General features: G+C 38.9%; 2 protein-coding genes and 1 long non-coding RNA gene across 3 annotated transcripts; 2 read left to right on the top strand and 1 right to left on the bottom strand.

Annotated features, from left to right (window-relative positions):
• Positions 1-660: 660 nt before the first annotated feature.
• LOC309720116 lies at positions 661-10,927 on the bottom strand. Its single transcript, XR_014280411.1, has 3 exons — positions 9,928-10,927; positions 7,008-7,071; positions 661-3,087 (listed from the first exon to the last, which is right to left on the bottom strand). It is a non-coding gene; the product is annotated as an uncharacterized lncRNA (long non-coding RNA).
• LOC309720114 (homeobox protein Hox-D4b-like) lies at positions 3,083-5,665 on the top strand. The gene is made up of 2 exons (XM_082556704.1): positions 3,083-3,610; positions 4,274-5,665. The coding sequence occupies exons 1-2, from the start codon at positions 3,175-3,177 to the stop codon at positions 4,588-4,590; spliced, it is 753 nt and encodes a 250-aa protein (XP_082412830.1). The 5' UTR covers positions 3,083-3,174; the 3' UTR covers positions 4,591-5,665.
• On the top strand, positions 9,625-14,594 carry mtx2 (metaxin 2). Its single transcript, XM_082556703.1, has 10 exons — positions 9,625-9,813; positions 10,937-10,984; positions 11,062-11,108; positions 11,821-11,893; positions 12,155-12,231; positions 12,351-12,443; positions 12,557-12,595; positions 12,672-12,797; positions 13,072-13,148; positions 13,536-14,594. Exons 1-10 carry the CDS (start codon positions 9,774-9,776, stop codon positions 13,693-13,695), a joined length of 780 nt encoding a protein of 259 aa, XP_082412829.1. The 5' UTR covers positions 9,625-9,773; the 3' UTR covers positions 13,696-14,594.
• The last annotated feature ends 283 nt before the right edge of the window (positions 14,595-14,877 follow it).

Genomic DNA, 14,877 nt, shown 5'->3' with positions numbered 1-14,877 from the left:
AACGTAAAGAAATGTGGCATACTTGTTTAACAAAGTGAGGTCATCAGTAACAAACTTCTCTACTGTAACAAAGTCTTTCTGATAAGCTAGCTTTTACCTCAGAAAGCCAAAATAGTATGCCTCAGTAAAGACATGGAAGAGAAAGCGGGGTCAGACTCACAGTCACACTTGCAGAACTTCAATGAATTGTGTTCAAACGATAAAATTGATATCAGAGTAACTCCGACACTTTGTATAATAATTAACAAATGAGAATGTGGCTAGGACAAGGTGACCATCTCAGTTTCACATTAACTATACTCTGCTGCAGTTATCTTATGGGCAACTGTTTGCCCTCTTTCCAGTGGAAGGTGAGCTATTTTTCATGCAGCAAGACCAATTTCATAAACCTGAAATTCACCTTGTGCGAATTATTGCTGACCTGCCTAGAATTTATGGTTTTATGTTAAACTGTAGAGCCAATTTAGAAGTAATTAACTTCAAGGACATTTACCAATATTAGGTAGGACAAAATGAAACATTTTGCAGCATATCTTTAAAATGTACACATTAAAATGATATACGAATAATTAGAAGACACTGCCTTGCAGTTTTCAAGAAAATATCATAAACTAATCCAGTTCCAGATAACCTTCTGGATCCAGGGAATCAATTCATGCCTATGTGGAGAGCATTATGATTATTTAACCCGAGGAGAAGTCTGAAGTCTCAGGATGTTCTTGTTGAGCTTGCTAGTCTTCTGGATGATGGCCTCACCAGTTTACAGTAATTGCACACATGTATCAGAATTAATGTGTTATGCCTTATAACGAATTATTGATGTCAGAAGGTACATGCTGAAGCACCATTAATGGTTTCAATAAATTATACAATGACACTTAACAACAGGTACACGCACATCTTTACAAAGAAGGGACTGGCTGAATAGTGATTTTGGGCATTGTAATTACTCTTACGCAGAGCATTAGTCAACACAATGGCCTCTATGAAAAAAGTCAGAATGAGGGCACAGGAGTGTAAATCTCTGTCAACAACAAAAAGAAGTCATCAGCAGCCAGCCATGAAGTGAACCTTCGCCTATATATACCCTGTAGAACCGAATGTGTGTGGAGCTGCCTCAGTCACAGATTGGGTTCTTGGGGAGTCTATGGGCGATGACTAACCATCCATCAAAATCCACGACAGGGGAGGAAAAAGGGATGACTCTTTACTGTGCTCTAGCTTTGCTAAAGGAACGTGTCCTTCTTCAGCCCTACAGTTCCACACTTTCATAGATTAGAAGGATTGTTTGACATTTGTGCGGTGTCAAGCACAGAAAAGTGTCCGTGAAGTGATGCTGTGCTTTGCTGCATACAAATGGATTGGCAAATCGGGCAGGATGGTTTGCTCATACTGAGTTTCACGGCATGAATTGTGATCATGCCGCTGGATCTAATTTCCTGCATGGTAGCGTAAAGGTTTGCTCAGTGACAAATCATAAAATCAATATTAAGTGCAGCATCTCAACAAGAACCACAGCACAGTATCTTGTTCTGGGGTGTAGAGCTGATAAAGCCCTGGCTTATGAAAAAAATGCAACTCTGTTTGCTGCCCTGAGTACACCACCTCTGCAGACCATTCACAAATGTAGTAAATCTGTAACTCTTCAGTGAAAATCTGTTCACACCTTCCCTTTATCTCAGCTGGAACAAAAACTGTCTGATAGAAACTGAAGCTACAAACGCTTCGGCTGAAAAATATCCATTGTAACAACAATGGAAGAGCTGCCTATTTAAATGGCACTAGACCATGACACAGAAAAAAAATATTCTGACACTCTATTACCTATTTGGTTGCTTATCAGTCACTCTTTAAGGGCTGCTTTGTCTAAATGACTCATTAGATCAGAGCCATTAAGCCCAAAGATGCATGAGTCCAGTTGTATTTTGTCAGCCATGGCAAAGACTTCAAACGCATTACATCCTCCATAGGAACTCTTTAATGCTTTTTACAGGAGTATTATAGGAAGGGGTAAAAGTAGTTCATGTAGTAAAACTGGGGTTTTAGCTGCGCATCAGTCTTGCCAAATCCTCGGAGAGCAGCTGCAGCCAAAGAAATCCTCGTGAAATCTTGAAGGATTTCATACGGATTAATGGTCGATTGCTGGGTGTAAAGATGATCTATCAAGACCTTGACATTTGCGATTTACCATTTTTAAAGGGATCACTTTAGCAAAAGAGCAAAATTCCTTGCGCAATGACGCTCATTATGTCTCTCTTTCTTCGTGTGAGGGCACACATTTAGCATATTCCCACTTATCTCTTTCACCCTTTTTTCCACTAATTTTGCATTAAGCTTCATTTTTTAAGCCGTCGCATTTTTGTCTCGTTCGGCTTGATTTAGCATCATTTTTTTTAAAGCAATGCATTTTTCTCCCCCTCCTTTAAAAGCCGTGCTGGTGAGCGGGACACCTCGGCCTGACCTCGGCCGAACAAAGCCAACTACTAGTCACTGTCTGGGAACCTTTTATCCCATTCTTTTATTTGAGGCCTTTCTGACCGGCCACGTTTTGTTGTCCGTCCTTTGACTGGCCACAAGGCCAAATATGGCCCCGCCGTCCCTCAATATGGGCCAGATTAATTTTTCAGTTTCGGCCATCTGTGGGGGTAAAAGTCAGTCAGCTAAAAGTCATAAATCTACAGTCAGCGCGTCTTCAATAGGGGCTGTGTGGCAGAGGGTGATAGATAGATAGATAGATAGATAGATAGATAGATAGATAGATAGATAGATAGATAGATAGATAGATAGATAGATAGATAGATAGATAGATAGATAGATAGATAGATAGATAGATAGATAGATAGATAGATTTGAATTACTCATATTAACACTTTAAACTGTCAGGATTATTTTTCAGTGTCCACAAACACCTAACCGTAGCAACTTACCCGGCCAGCAAATCTTCATTAGTTCTATAATGAACATTTTTTTCCTCCAAATTATCCCATTACGTCTGACATAAACAACCAAAAGTGTCGCCTCTCATTGGCTGGCCGCAGGGTCACGTGGCCCGAGCGGCCGTCCGTCTATTTGACAGCCGCAGGATGGCTTCATGCCAGAGGGGGGAAAAGAGACAGAGAGAGGGGAGAGAAAGAAAAATTAGTATTCTCCTACCAGCCTCACTATAAATCAATCATGGAGTCCTACGTGGTGAGCTGTAAATATGCTGAGCCGCAGTTCCCGCCATGTGAAGAAGATTACAGTAATTTTAATGAACAAGGGGGGTATTACAACAACCCCGAGGACAGTGGCAGTTTTGGAGGGGGCTATATGTCCATGCAGCCCCCTCCGCCTCCCTATACACAACAACAAACCGGTTATCAACACTCTTTGCAGGGGCATCGCCGGCAAGATGGAGAGGACCCCTCGCAGCATCAAGATGCAACCTACCCGGTCTACAGAGAGACGGACGGGCCCGTGAAGGAGAGGTTTCCCGTGGGTGACCTGCAGTGCCAGGCCTGGATGACCTGCGCAAAGCCCGCTCAGGTGCAGAGGAAAACGGCCTGCCAGGGCAAAGACAAGCCGCCCATTGTTGTCTACCCGTGGATGAAGAAAGTGCACATCGCTCATGGTAGGGTAGCCTGAACGTTTTAATCAGTCGATCTTCACTCCCCATTTCATTTCTCCATAACATTGGTGTATTTCTCATGTTAATGTTTTTTATTTTTCTTTCTTTCTTTCTTTCTTTCTTTCTTTCTTTCTTTCTTTCTTTCTTTCTTTCTTTCTTTCTTTCTTTCTTTCTTTGTATAGTGTTTTGTCCATTTGTGAGCATCGCTTTTTGTTGTCGAGTTATTTACGATCTTAGTGAGAGTCAGCGAGAATTACAACCCCTATAAAGTTTTATGACCCTGCCCTGCTACAGCTTGTTTGTGTGTATGTGTGTGTGTGTGTGTGTGTGGGGGGGGGGGGGGGGGGGGGGGGCAAGCAAGCTTATTGTGTGTATCTGATGTGTAACGCTTGCGGCGGAACAAACCTTTAAAGATAAAAGTCAAAATCGTTTTTGGGCATCTTCCCAGACCACCACGAATGAAGATTACGACAGGAAAGGCTACGTGATTATATCTGGAATGAGAATTTTAAAAGATCAACTCATTTTTATTTTAAATATATTCTTAATATGGGGCTTCACCCAGGCCCATCCTCATCATTACGGAACACAAAACAAAATAAAAGCTGTAAGATAAATAAAATAAATTTAAAGCGGTCTTTAAACCTCTGTTCTTTGTTTTTACAGTTAATCCAAATCACGTGGGCCCGGAGCCAAAGAGGTTGCGGACGGCCTACACGCGACAGCAGGTCCTGGAGCTCGAGAAGGAGTTTCACTTCAGCCGCTATCTCACGCGCCGCCGCCGCGTCGAGGTGGCCCACGCGCTCTGTCTGTCCGAACGGCAGGTGAAGGTGTGGTTCCAGAACCGGCGCATGCGCTGGAAGAAAGACAACAAATTGCCCAACACCAAAGGAAAGAGCAAAAACAAGAAAGCGACCGACAACAACAACAACAACAGCAACAGCAGCAGCAGCGACAGCATGAAGACGGTTATAACTGTCTAAACACACAGGAGCGCAGAGTGTGGCAGTCGAAGCAGCCATGGTAGCACCTTCATTCTCCAAAGCTGATGTTGCTTAATTTATCCAGGGTGACTGCAGTCCTCAAACAATTCTCACCTGCTTTAAAGTTACGGCTTTGACGAACACACGTTTATAAATTCCATTATGTATTTTTTCCCTTGTTTTTAACTTCACCTTTGGAGCATTTTAATTTTTTTCCTTTTTTGAGGTTTCATCCATATTGAATCTCATAATTAATGAATGAATGAATATATTTTAAGTTCACGGAGGCCCTGACATCTCTCTGGTGCAGACAGGGAATTGCTTCATATTTAGACATCCGATGAAGACGCAAAAACAGTGCTCGTTTGTCGCGGTGCCAAAATACTCGTGACTGCGTGGAACAGGATGAATCAGGGTTTTCTTTTCTCCACAGGGTAAACATAATACAGGGTTATATAACAGCTACCTAAAAGCAGAAAAATCCTAATTTATGAATATGCACGTTACCAAAATGTTACATAAACTGGCGCTTAAAGGGTAGGTAGAAGAGCAGAAACACCAAATTGCGTGTTGAGTGACTGCACAAATTATGTTTTAGCTTTTGATTTTGTACAGAGAAGCATCCAAAAATAATTCATATTTGGAAGGAAATTAGCCATATTTTTTCTTGGATTTTATTTCCCACATTTATAATTTTGTTTTTAAAAAAGAGCCAAAATGAAGGTACAATTTTTTAACGCACACACCTGACTGTAAATCCAACTTCTTTTCTCAGGGTTACAGGGTTTTACAAAGAGATCTTTTTTTTCTGAAAAAACTTGTTTGATTTCGCACCGAGAGGATTAAATTAGCCCTCTGTGAAATACCATGATGTTGCATATAAATAGGTATGTTCTCTCTTTGATTCCAGTTTAATATGCTATCGATATCTATCATAGTCTACGCCAGTACTTATGTTTAATTTGTAATAATTAGAAGCATATTTTATTCGTTCTTTATAGCAAGCATCTTCTCCGTTATTTTTTCGTTACTTTTGAAAAAAAAAGTGTATTCCTGTAATAATTTTATATGTGGAAATGTTTTGATAAAAATAGATGAGAAAATAATAATAATAAAAAACTTCAAACATTAAAGGTGTGAATATTTTTCTGTGTTGGAAGATAAGCGAAGGACCGATGATTTTTTTTTTTTTTTGGCGATAGGGGAAGATGAGGTCGGGAGAGAATCAACGGAAGTGACGTGTGATTAGAAACAGTGAGTTAAAGGCGAAATCGTGATATCCATTTTCGGCTTAAGAAAATAAAATAAATAAATATATAAAATAAATAAATAAAATACGGTGTCATCTTTAAGCAGCACGGTCTTTGTCGCAGTCACAACTTAACGGGGACTCATGGTATAGATAAGCCAAGACTAATGTCTAGTGCGTCATGGCTCCGTTGACAAGCTTTTAAAATGCATGCACGCTGTCCCACGGGTGGATTTAGGTTGATCTTTACAGTTTTCTGATTTTCGAGGAGTTATTAAACGGAGCCGAAACTAAGGAGAAAATTTGGCGTTAAAATATTTAAATTTGTGGGTATTCTGTGTCTTTTACTGTTTAAAATTTTTTGGGATGTAAATTATTATGTTAAGAGACTTAAGTATTGTCTATGATGATATCTTTGTTTAGAAGTTTATAAATCCCAGATACAATAATTCGGGCTTCTCATAGATTTGTTTGTCCAAATCGCGAATTTCATATATAAACTTAATATCAACTTAATATCACTTAAGTTGATATTCATATTTTTGTATGAATATCAACTTAAGTGAAATCGTTTGTGCCAGGATCAAGATTAGCGGTTAGGCCTATGTGTATAGTAAGTTTACGGGAAAGGAACGTAAATCAAAGTAAAATCCCTTGAAGTAGTGAAATCATGGCTGTGTGTATTTGTGTGTTGATATGTAAGAGAAATGAGCGCTGAGTGCCAATAATTGGTGGCTTCCGTTGGAGACTCGGTTACATGTGCAGGATAGGCACAAAGGGGCTGACACGGAGCAACCTGGATTATCTATCACACGCTGAAGATCAACCACAGAGCTGCCACAATCATGACAAACAAAGTTCAGATCTTCACTAAAAACAGAAAAGCTTCTGAAGTTCTGCATGTCTGCAGTTTGAGATGTTACTCAGGGGAATAATACCACAAAAACACGTCAAACATCTGGAATTCAAAACCTGATCCCACTAAGACACACGCGTGATTACAAACGAGATGCAATTATTCCTAAAATTTCACACCACAAGTTCACACACATTCATGTATTTTATGTACATTTAAATGGACAGAAACAGAATGCAAACAGAATGCAATAATACTGAACAGCATACTTTGTAGATATGCATGTGTTTGTGTTTGTGCGTGTACACCTACCTATCTTTCTCTAGTCTGTGATGAAACAGGAATGCCCCCGACTGGTAGCATTAAGTATTACAGTCTGGAAGAGATTTTTTTTTCAGGTTAAGATAAATAATATTTTTTCATTTAAGAAAACATGGAAATATTTACATTAGAAATACATGGATATATTTATCATTAGCCCTTTGGATTAACAGAAATGTGTATAATACAATGTACCGTAATCAATGCTAAATTAGCCTTAGTAATAATAAGGTATATGAACCAGAAACATACACATCTTTGCAAAGGTTACAATTTTGGGTTGTTACATCTATCCATGCATCATAATGTGTCTCAGTTACTTTGTCCACTTGTGTTTGCACTGTGAACACACAACCGTAAAAATGTACGACTACATCTACCTACAAGTAAGACTTTTAAGACGGGAATGAATGTTGGATACTTCTCACAAGATTAAGAGCATGGCAGGTCACTTTAAATACAGTCACGTGTTCGATTGTAGAGCTTAAAACAGGACAGGGTGAGAAATGTCACGAGAATGAAACAGTGAAGCATTTCTTGTTAGGGTGTGGACAATAACATAGCTACAGAAAAACACAGAAACATGGGTGTGCCACTGGCTTGTTTAGATATGGTCGAATGCAGCAGCATTTTTCTGCAAATAGTCTGGATTAATAAACAAAATTTAAAAGAGAAATGTTTAAATAGATAAAGTACAGTCGCTGTGACTTTCTTGTAAGTTTTTAAAGATAAAGTTTTTATCTTTTATTTGGACATCATCTGCCTTTTCAGTCGTTTTCCTTGTACCTGACTATTTTTAGAGAAATGTTTTTTTCTTTTTGTTGTTTCTACATCACTTAACACCGACATATTATTCATTTAAGAGTAAAAAGTCATCTCACAAGGGACGAAAGGTGTGTATCAAAGAACTCATTTTAAAATAGCATTTTTAGGCATTTAGTCTTTTTGCAACAACAATGCAATTCCCAAACACATATTAGACAAAAACATGGGATGTCTCAGCATGCTGAGCAGTGTGTAATTGAAAAGTATCTGAAAATCAACTGACACAGGATGCAAAAGATGCATCTGACCTTTCAGTTGATTCATCTGTTTGCAGAAATGATCTCAATGGAAGGAAACTGGGAAGAAAAGGCTGATGTATGTCAAACTATTGAAGAACTGGACTGAAAATCAGTAATCACTGACTTTCTTATCTTATGTCTTATGGAGTGATGAATCCAAATGTGAAAATTTAGGTTCACCCCCAGTATAAACAGAGATCATAAAGAGACAGGTACAACAGTGAGATGCTTCCGCTATCTGTGTCATTTTTGGGGGCTGCATTTCAACCAGTAATGTTGGGGGATCTTGATAGATGGAATTATAACTGCAGAAAAGTACAGTACATTTTTGATCCACCACCCAAAACCTTCTGGAAAGCAATTGATTGCCAGCAGCTTAATTTTTTGACAATGATCCCAAACAAACTGTCAATGCAGTAAACACATGTCTAGCTAGAAAAAAAACACATAATGAAACACTATCAGTCATGGACTGGCCTCCCCAGAGCCCAGACCTCGACATTATTAGAGCAATGTGAGATCATCTTGACAGAAAAAGGAGCCAACATGCAAAATGGAATTTTGAGTGTCATTCAAGAAGGCTGGAGAAATATTCCTGAATAAAGAAATTACAAGAAAGTCTAAAACTAATAGAGTCTAAGAGAGTTCACACTGTGTTGAAGAATAAAGGTGGTCATATCAAATATGGACTTTCAAGCTCATTAGAATTGCACAACCCCTGTTTGTGCCTTGTATACTGCATTTCAATTGAAGTGAGTATATATGTGAGAAGATGTTAATTTCTGCGTTCATAAACTTGGTGGGAAGGAGGCAACTCTTAAAGAAACTCCTCTGAATTAAATAATAACAATACAACAAAATAGCAAATATAATAAGACAGCAACAATAAAATAGTGGGCAAAATAACAAGTATATTAACTTTGCAGATATAAAGGTATAAACACACATAAATGCAGTTCTGCTAAAAATTTACGCTTGTTAAAGAAGGATATTGTACTTGCTGCTAGGTAATAGCAGCCATGGAGTGTGGATGAATGCATGAATATTACAAACGCTATTAACCTAAAATTCACACCAAACCTGAGTTTGGTGTCTTACCCAAGGATACTTAAACATGCAAACTAGAGAAGTGTGGGATTGAACCACTGCCCTCTATCTCCTGAGCCACAGCCACCCCACACCACCAGTCAAATATGATAAAATCCATTCATATTTAGGTTTTGCTGACTTTACCCTCCAAATGTATGTTTTCTGCCCTGGACATTATCCTTTTAATCCTATGTTTGCTGTAACAAAATTATCACACAGATTTCAAATAATGCTTCTCTGAGTCCATGTCTCTCTCACATGATGTGTCTGTTTTAGTCAGTTTCCTATACACTTTTTGTGCGGTTAGTTCTTTCCCTTAAACCCAAATTAAAAATGCTACTTTAATAATATGTATTTTTCCATGCATCAAAAGCCCCAATTATTTCTAGTTAAATACAACAACACTGCTACAGTAGCCTCTATGCGCGTCCATAAAGTGGAACTAAAGATTAATGCAACCGTTTCTCTTACGGACATCAATCGCAGGCGGACCGGTCAGTGACTGCAGAACAAGTACTTGCCCTTAAACTTGCAAGCAGTGCTGTTGCTCAGATCGCTCATTATTCTAATCATTATTTAACAATAAGAGTACAACAGCAGCACCATGTCTCTTGCGGCAGAGGCGTTCATGTCGCAGATGGCAGGTAATATGTTGACTTCACCCCGTTTTTCTATTGATTATGAATAACATTAGCCAGCTAGCTAGCAAGAGCTAAGGTTCACAGTAACATAAGCTCTTTACAAATGTAGTTACTTACATATATGGACCTTTAGCTGTTACTATAGCTGCCTTTGTTCGCCTTTTCTTGGTTTCTTAAAAAAAGGCTGACTGGCCTGGAAAAGCCCCAAGGCACTCTGTCATTCTGCATGTCGTGGATTGCTTGGCAGGTGTAACACAGGACTCTAATGTAAATAGCGCCATATTTCTGTTTACTGTTAAAATCATAAATCAGCAGGGGGACGGCGAATTCAAGCGGAAACTGCTCAAGAGGGCTAAAGTTACTGACATCCCCGTATCGTTACAAAAACGGCTCAAATCTATCAATTTTAACAGAGACATGCTCAGAGATTCCCCCCGGTGGCTGGAGGCTGTACTGCAAGCACGGCGGTGTTACAGCATAGGTCGTTGAGTGAGCACCGTGCACCTCGTGTCTGTATTCTTTATAATCTTTTATTGATTAACTTTATATGAGTAGAGGTGAAGAAGAGGGTGCAGTCAGGGTGATGTGGATGGAGATGAGTGTCACGGGTGATTTGTGACAAAGTGAGCCAGAGTGAAAGGGAAGGTCTGCAAGATGGTAGTGAGACCTGCTGTGATGTATGGTCTGTAGACGGTACACTAACAAAGGTCAGTGGTGCTAAGGTTTTCTTTGGGAGTGAGCAGGATGGACAAGATTAGAACTAAGTATATCAGAGGGACAGATCAGGTTAAGGAGTTTGACAAAGTTAGAGAGGTGAGGCTGAGATGGTTTAGATATTTGCAGAGGAGGGGTAGTGAACATGGAGCTGGAAGGCAGGAGGAAAAAAAGGAAGACCACACGAATGGTCATGGATATAGCAAAAGGAGGACATGGGGAGAGTTGTTGTGAGATGAAGGCAGATGATCCACCGGGATGACTGTTAAAGGGAGAGTCAAAAGTAGATGAAGAACAATTAGTAAAAGAATGTTGACAGCTGATCCCACAAGCAACATTATAGATTAATGAGTCACATTATCACCGTATAATTGTGTGTGTTTGCCTGCATGTCTGTTTGTGACGTTGATAGCTGCTGAGCCGTGGCCTGAAAATGCAACCTTGTACCAGCCACTGAAGGGTGAGTTAGTGAAATGGAGGCACAATACATAATGTCAATAGCAATATAGCTATTTATATATTTTGTTGTTTTTGCAGAGGATCAGATTCTCCTGTCAGACTGTGCCTCATCTCTCGCTGTTCAGGTAAAGCAAACATGCATGTACACAATTTAAACACCTTGTTTAAATATAATGTTTATTTGTTAATAACTCAGTCTGTTGTGCTCAAGAAACAAGGAAAGCTTCTGTAAGTTTTAGTGGTTTTAATTCAAATATTTAATACTATTTTCATTATTTAATGAATTAAAACTGAACTCGTATAAAAGCTTTCAGTTCTTAATTGCGCAATTTTGAACATTTAACCAGCACAAAACTGATATAAGATAACAGATGAACATTGGCTTCTGCCAACGATTTAATGTCAACTTATTTGGTATCTTATTAATTGACTGCCAGCTAATAAGATACTGATCTTAGGTTGTTATACTGCTGAAAATATATACATATTATTTTTTTTAAATGCATCAAGTATGAAATGCAGTTGTTGATATTATCTGTATTTGACCTTTTGACCTCTACTCTGACTTTGGATTTGACCTTACTGCAGAAGGAAATCTGCAGTGCTGCAAAATAAAGTTAACTGTTTTTTTTTTTTTTTTTAAAGCATATCAAAGTATACCACAAGTAATATTTTTCATTTACTTTCACAGTATGTTTAGTTAACACATTCATCCCATAGGTGAACTATTTGAGACTCGGAGGAGATGCAAACCCAACCTCATGGAATTACAAGCTAGTGTCCTCCTAGTGCTTTTATTCCTCAGCTGCTTAATTCTGTCCCGTTTCTGATGTGCAGGCGTACCTGAGGATGTGTGGTCTGCCAGTTCAGGTGTTCTGCAGAGCAAATGCTGAATACATGTCACCTTCTGGTTAGTATACATGTAGCTTCAGAGACAAATTCTGGGTGTCTGATCTCAACACTGTGTGACTCTCAGCACTCATTCTGCTCATTAAAACATTACACAACTATACACTGTAAGCTGGAAGGATTTTATTCGAAATGAAATGCTAAGTTTGCTTCCAGGATTCGTGTAGGTGCATTTGGAAGTTACTTTGTTGCAGGTTAGCTTTTTGTGTTGAATTAAATGTGATGATTTTAATGCCCAGCCTTTTTATGTTTGTGTCCACAGGTAAAATTCCCTTTATCCACGTGGGCAACCAGGTGGTGTCAGAACTGGGGCCGATTGTGCAATTTACTAAAGCTAAGGCAAGTGTTGTACAGATGAAAGCTGTTTGTTTCTTTTGGCAAATTTGCTTCTAGTTTTTCCCAGTGGAGGAGCAGGTTTTCATATTTCTTTCTGCTGTTGTCTTCTTTTGGGTACTTAGGGTCATTCTTTGAGCGATGGCTTAGATGACGTTCAGAGAGCTGAAATGAAAGCGTACATGGAGCTGGTCAACAATATGCTGCTTACTGCTGAGGTATGAAAAACATAAAAACCATAACATACTGATACTAGAACTTCAGCACATGTACAGTTTTTATGAATGTGTCTGAGAAGTATCCTCTCACACATGTCCTCATCTCTCTACAGTTGTACATTCAGTGGTGTGATGATTCTACAGCCACTGAGGTGTGTACACCAGGTTTAAAAACAAAACTTGTTAAAGTCTTGATAGCCTCCTAATCAGCTGTATCTGTTTTTGTAGATTTCTCGTCCCAGATACAGCAGTCCATACTCATGGCCTCTCAATAAAATCCTCGCCTACCAGAAGCAGTGGGAGGTGCGCAGGAAGATGAACGCCATTGGCTGGGGAGGGAAAACGTTGGAGCAGGTTAGCAACAACCTGGAAGTGAAAAGTTGATGTTTTGCCAGCTCTACAATTCCCTTTCTGCAATCAGAAAAATAATTTCCTATCTTTTTATTTTAAAGGTGGAATTCTTCAAAATTTTACAGAATTGATCTTTTAGACTGTTTGAAGGCCCTTAAGTTTAACTTATTTGTGTTTGTCTCTTATTTGTGTAAGTAGGAAAAAGAACCCAGTCTGTCTATAAAAAATAAAGTAAACAAACTTGTTTTAAAAGTCTGTATGTCCTCATGTATTTCAGGTTTATGAAGATGTGAGTCAATGCTGCCAGGCTCTCTCTCAGAGGCTGGGAACACAGTCATACTTTTTTAATAAACAGTATGTATTTTTTTTAATTTTTTATATCTGTATGTTTCTGGTTATCGCTTTCTCTTTTGTCTTGTTTATAGCGACTGAATAATAAATCTACATCTGAGTTCTCCAGAATCCTTTCTCCAACCCCTGTTATAGGCATTCACACCAAAAAGGAAATGTTTCTAATTATTGCAAGCAGTTTTCCTGGAGCACCACCTTGTGGTTTAAAATTGTATTGATCTCGTAATCAACTGAAAGGCTTTGTTCTGTACTCCCTGGCAATGTTTGATTTGTGTTAGAACAAAGTATTACAAGTGAAGCCAGTGTCTGTAACACCTCATTTCTGATTATATTTAAAGCTGAAGGAGTGCCAGTCATTAACGGAGTGTGTGTGTGGCGTGTGTGTTATAGGCCTACAGAGCTGGATGCATTGGTGTTTGGCCATCTCTTCACTATACTGACTACTAGACTCACCAGCACTGAGCTGGCAGAGAGGGTCAAGAGCTACAGCAATCTTCTGTCCTTCTGCAGACGCATTGAACAGACCTACTTTGAAGACAAGAGCTCCTGAAGGACTGAAAATAACATATCACCTCTTCTCGTACATTCTTTCCTTCTCTCATTCCCCAGATTGTAGCCCTAAGAAGCTGAAATGCCTAAAACAAAAAAAATGCATACGTGTCCTTTTTCCTATTTTTCCTTCACTTGTGGCTTCCTGTTCATACATCATCTCCAGAAGTTTAAGAATTATGAATGTCCTAAAGTAAGCATAATTTGTAAGTGTATTAAGAATATGTAAAAGAAAATGTCCTGAGTTAAATGTATTTTTCAGAATATTATAAGAACAAATGCCACATATGCTAGTAACTGTGATCATCACAGTTAGTAGAAGACCTTGAGAATCTAGCTTTATAAAAAGTGAATACAAAAAATATCAAAGCTGATATACAACCTTAAATCAGTCTGAAATGAACGTCAAAGATTAGGATTAAATGCTGATCAGACTTCCAAATCTTTCAGATTTGTTGTCAGGATCAAGTTCACCTCAGCAGAATGTCTGCACACACTTGGGTTTTTCATGTTTTACACTCTTTTTCACGGAAGTAGTGTCTACATGTGTTAGAGTGCATGAGTGCGTTTCTAAACGCCCACCGCCTCGCTGAAAACCGAGGTGTGGATTTCTCAGCCTCGTGACATGACTGCATTTCAAAAAACAGAACTCCACTTGACCTACGTCCGAGGTCAAATGGCTCACTGTGTTTTTCCTCCAGGGCACTCCCAAAGCTTGCAAGAAATGTGAAACAGAGAGAGAAAATCCAGAGAGAGGTTACTTCTTATTCTGTACAAAATGCATGAACATAATCATGAAGATGTGATTTATTCCTTATTTTTTCCATGTTTTACTTGTGTGAATAGAAAGTGCCTACATGATGGAATACACTTGCCACAATACATTTCTCCCCCAAATAATACGTGTTCGGAAGTTTGTTTAATATTGTTTGAAATTATAACACAAAACCATATAGTGGCTCTTTCATTAGGTACCCCTGTATGTTTTAGCATCGGGTTTTATTGGATTAATCCCTCATATGTTGCCAAAACAAAATCTGAAAGAGAAGTTTAAAAAGACGGAACATGCTGCCAAGTTATCGGGTGTCTGTTTCTACCTTTGGGTCTAATACAAGCTCAATGGTAATGTCTGATCACCTCTGATTGCCCTTGAGTTGAACAGGTTGTGAGTGCATGACAGACG

The sequence above is a fragment of the Aulonocara stuartgranti genome (genome assembly GCF_965226115.1).
Source record: "Aulonocara stuartgranti genome assembly, chromosome: 13".
Classification (NCBI taxonomy): Eukaryota; Metazoa; Chordata; class Actinopteri; order Cichliformes; family Cichlidae; genus Aulonocara; species Aulonocara stuartgranti.
This window is presented reverse-complemented; position numbering and strand designations above follow the sequence as displayed.

Excerpts from the sequence above, each read along its gene's own strand:
- LOC309720114 (XM_082556704.1), top strand. The coding sequence starts at position 3,175 with ATGGAGTCCTACGTGGTGAGCTGTAAATATGCTGAGCCGCAGTTCCCG. Across the intron at positions 3,611-4,273 it reads GAAAGTGCACATCGCTCATG|TTAATCCAAATCACGTGGGC; the intron begins GTAGGGTAGCCT and ends TTGTTTTTACAG.
- mtx2 (XM_082556703.1), top strand. The coding sequence starts at position 9,774 with ATGTCTCTTGCGGCAGAGGCGTTCATGTCGCAGATGGCAG. Across the intron at positions 11,109-11,820 it reads CCTCATCTCTCGCTGTTCAG|GCGTACCTGAGGATGTGTGG; the intron begins GTAAAGCAAACA and ends TCTGATGTGCAG. Across the intron at positions 12,232-12,350 it reads TGCAATTTACTAAAGCTAAG|GGTCATTCTTTGAGCGATGG; the intron begins GCAAGTGTTGTA and ends TTGGGTACTTAG.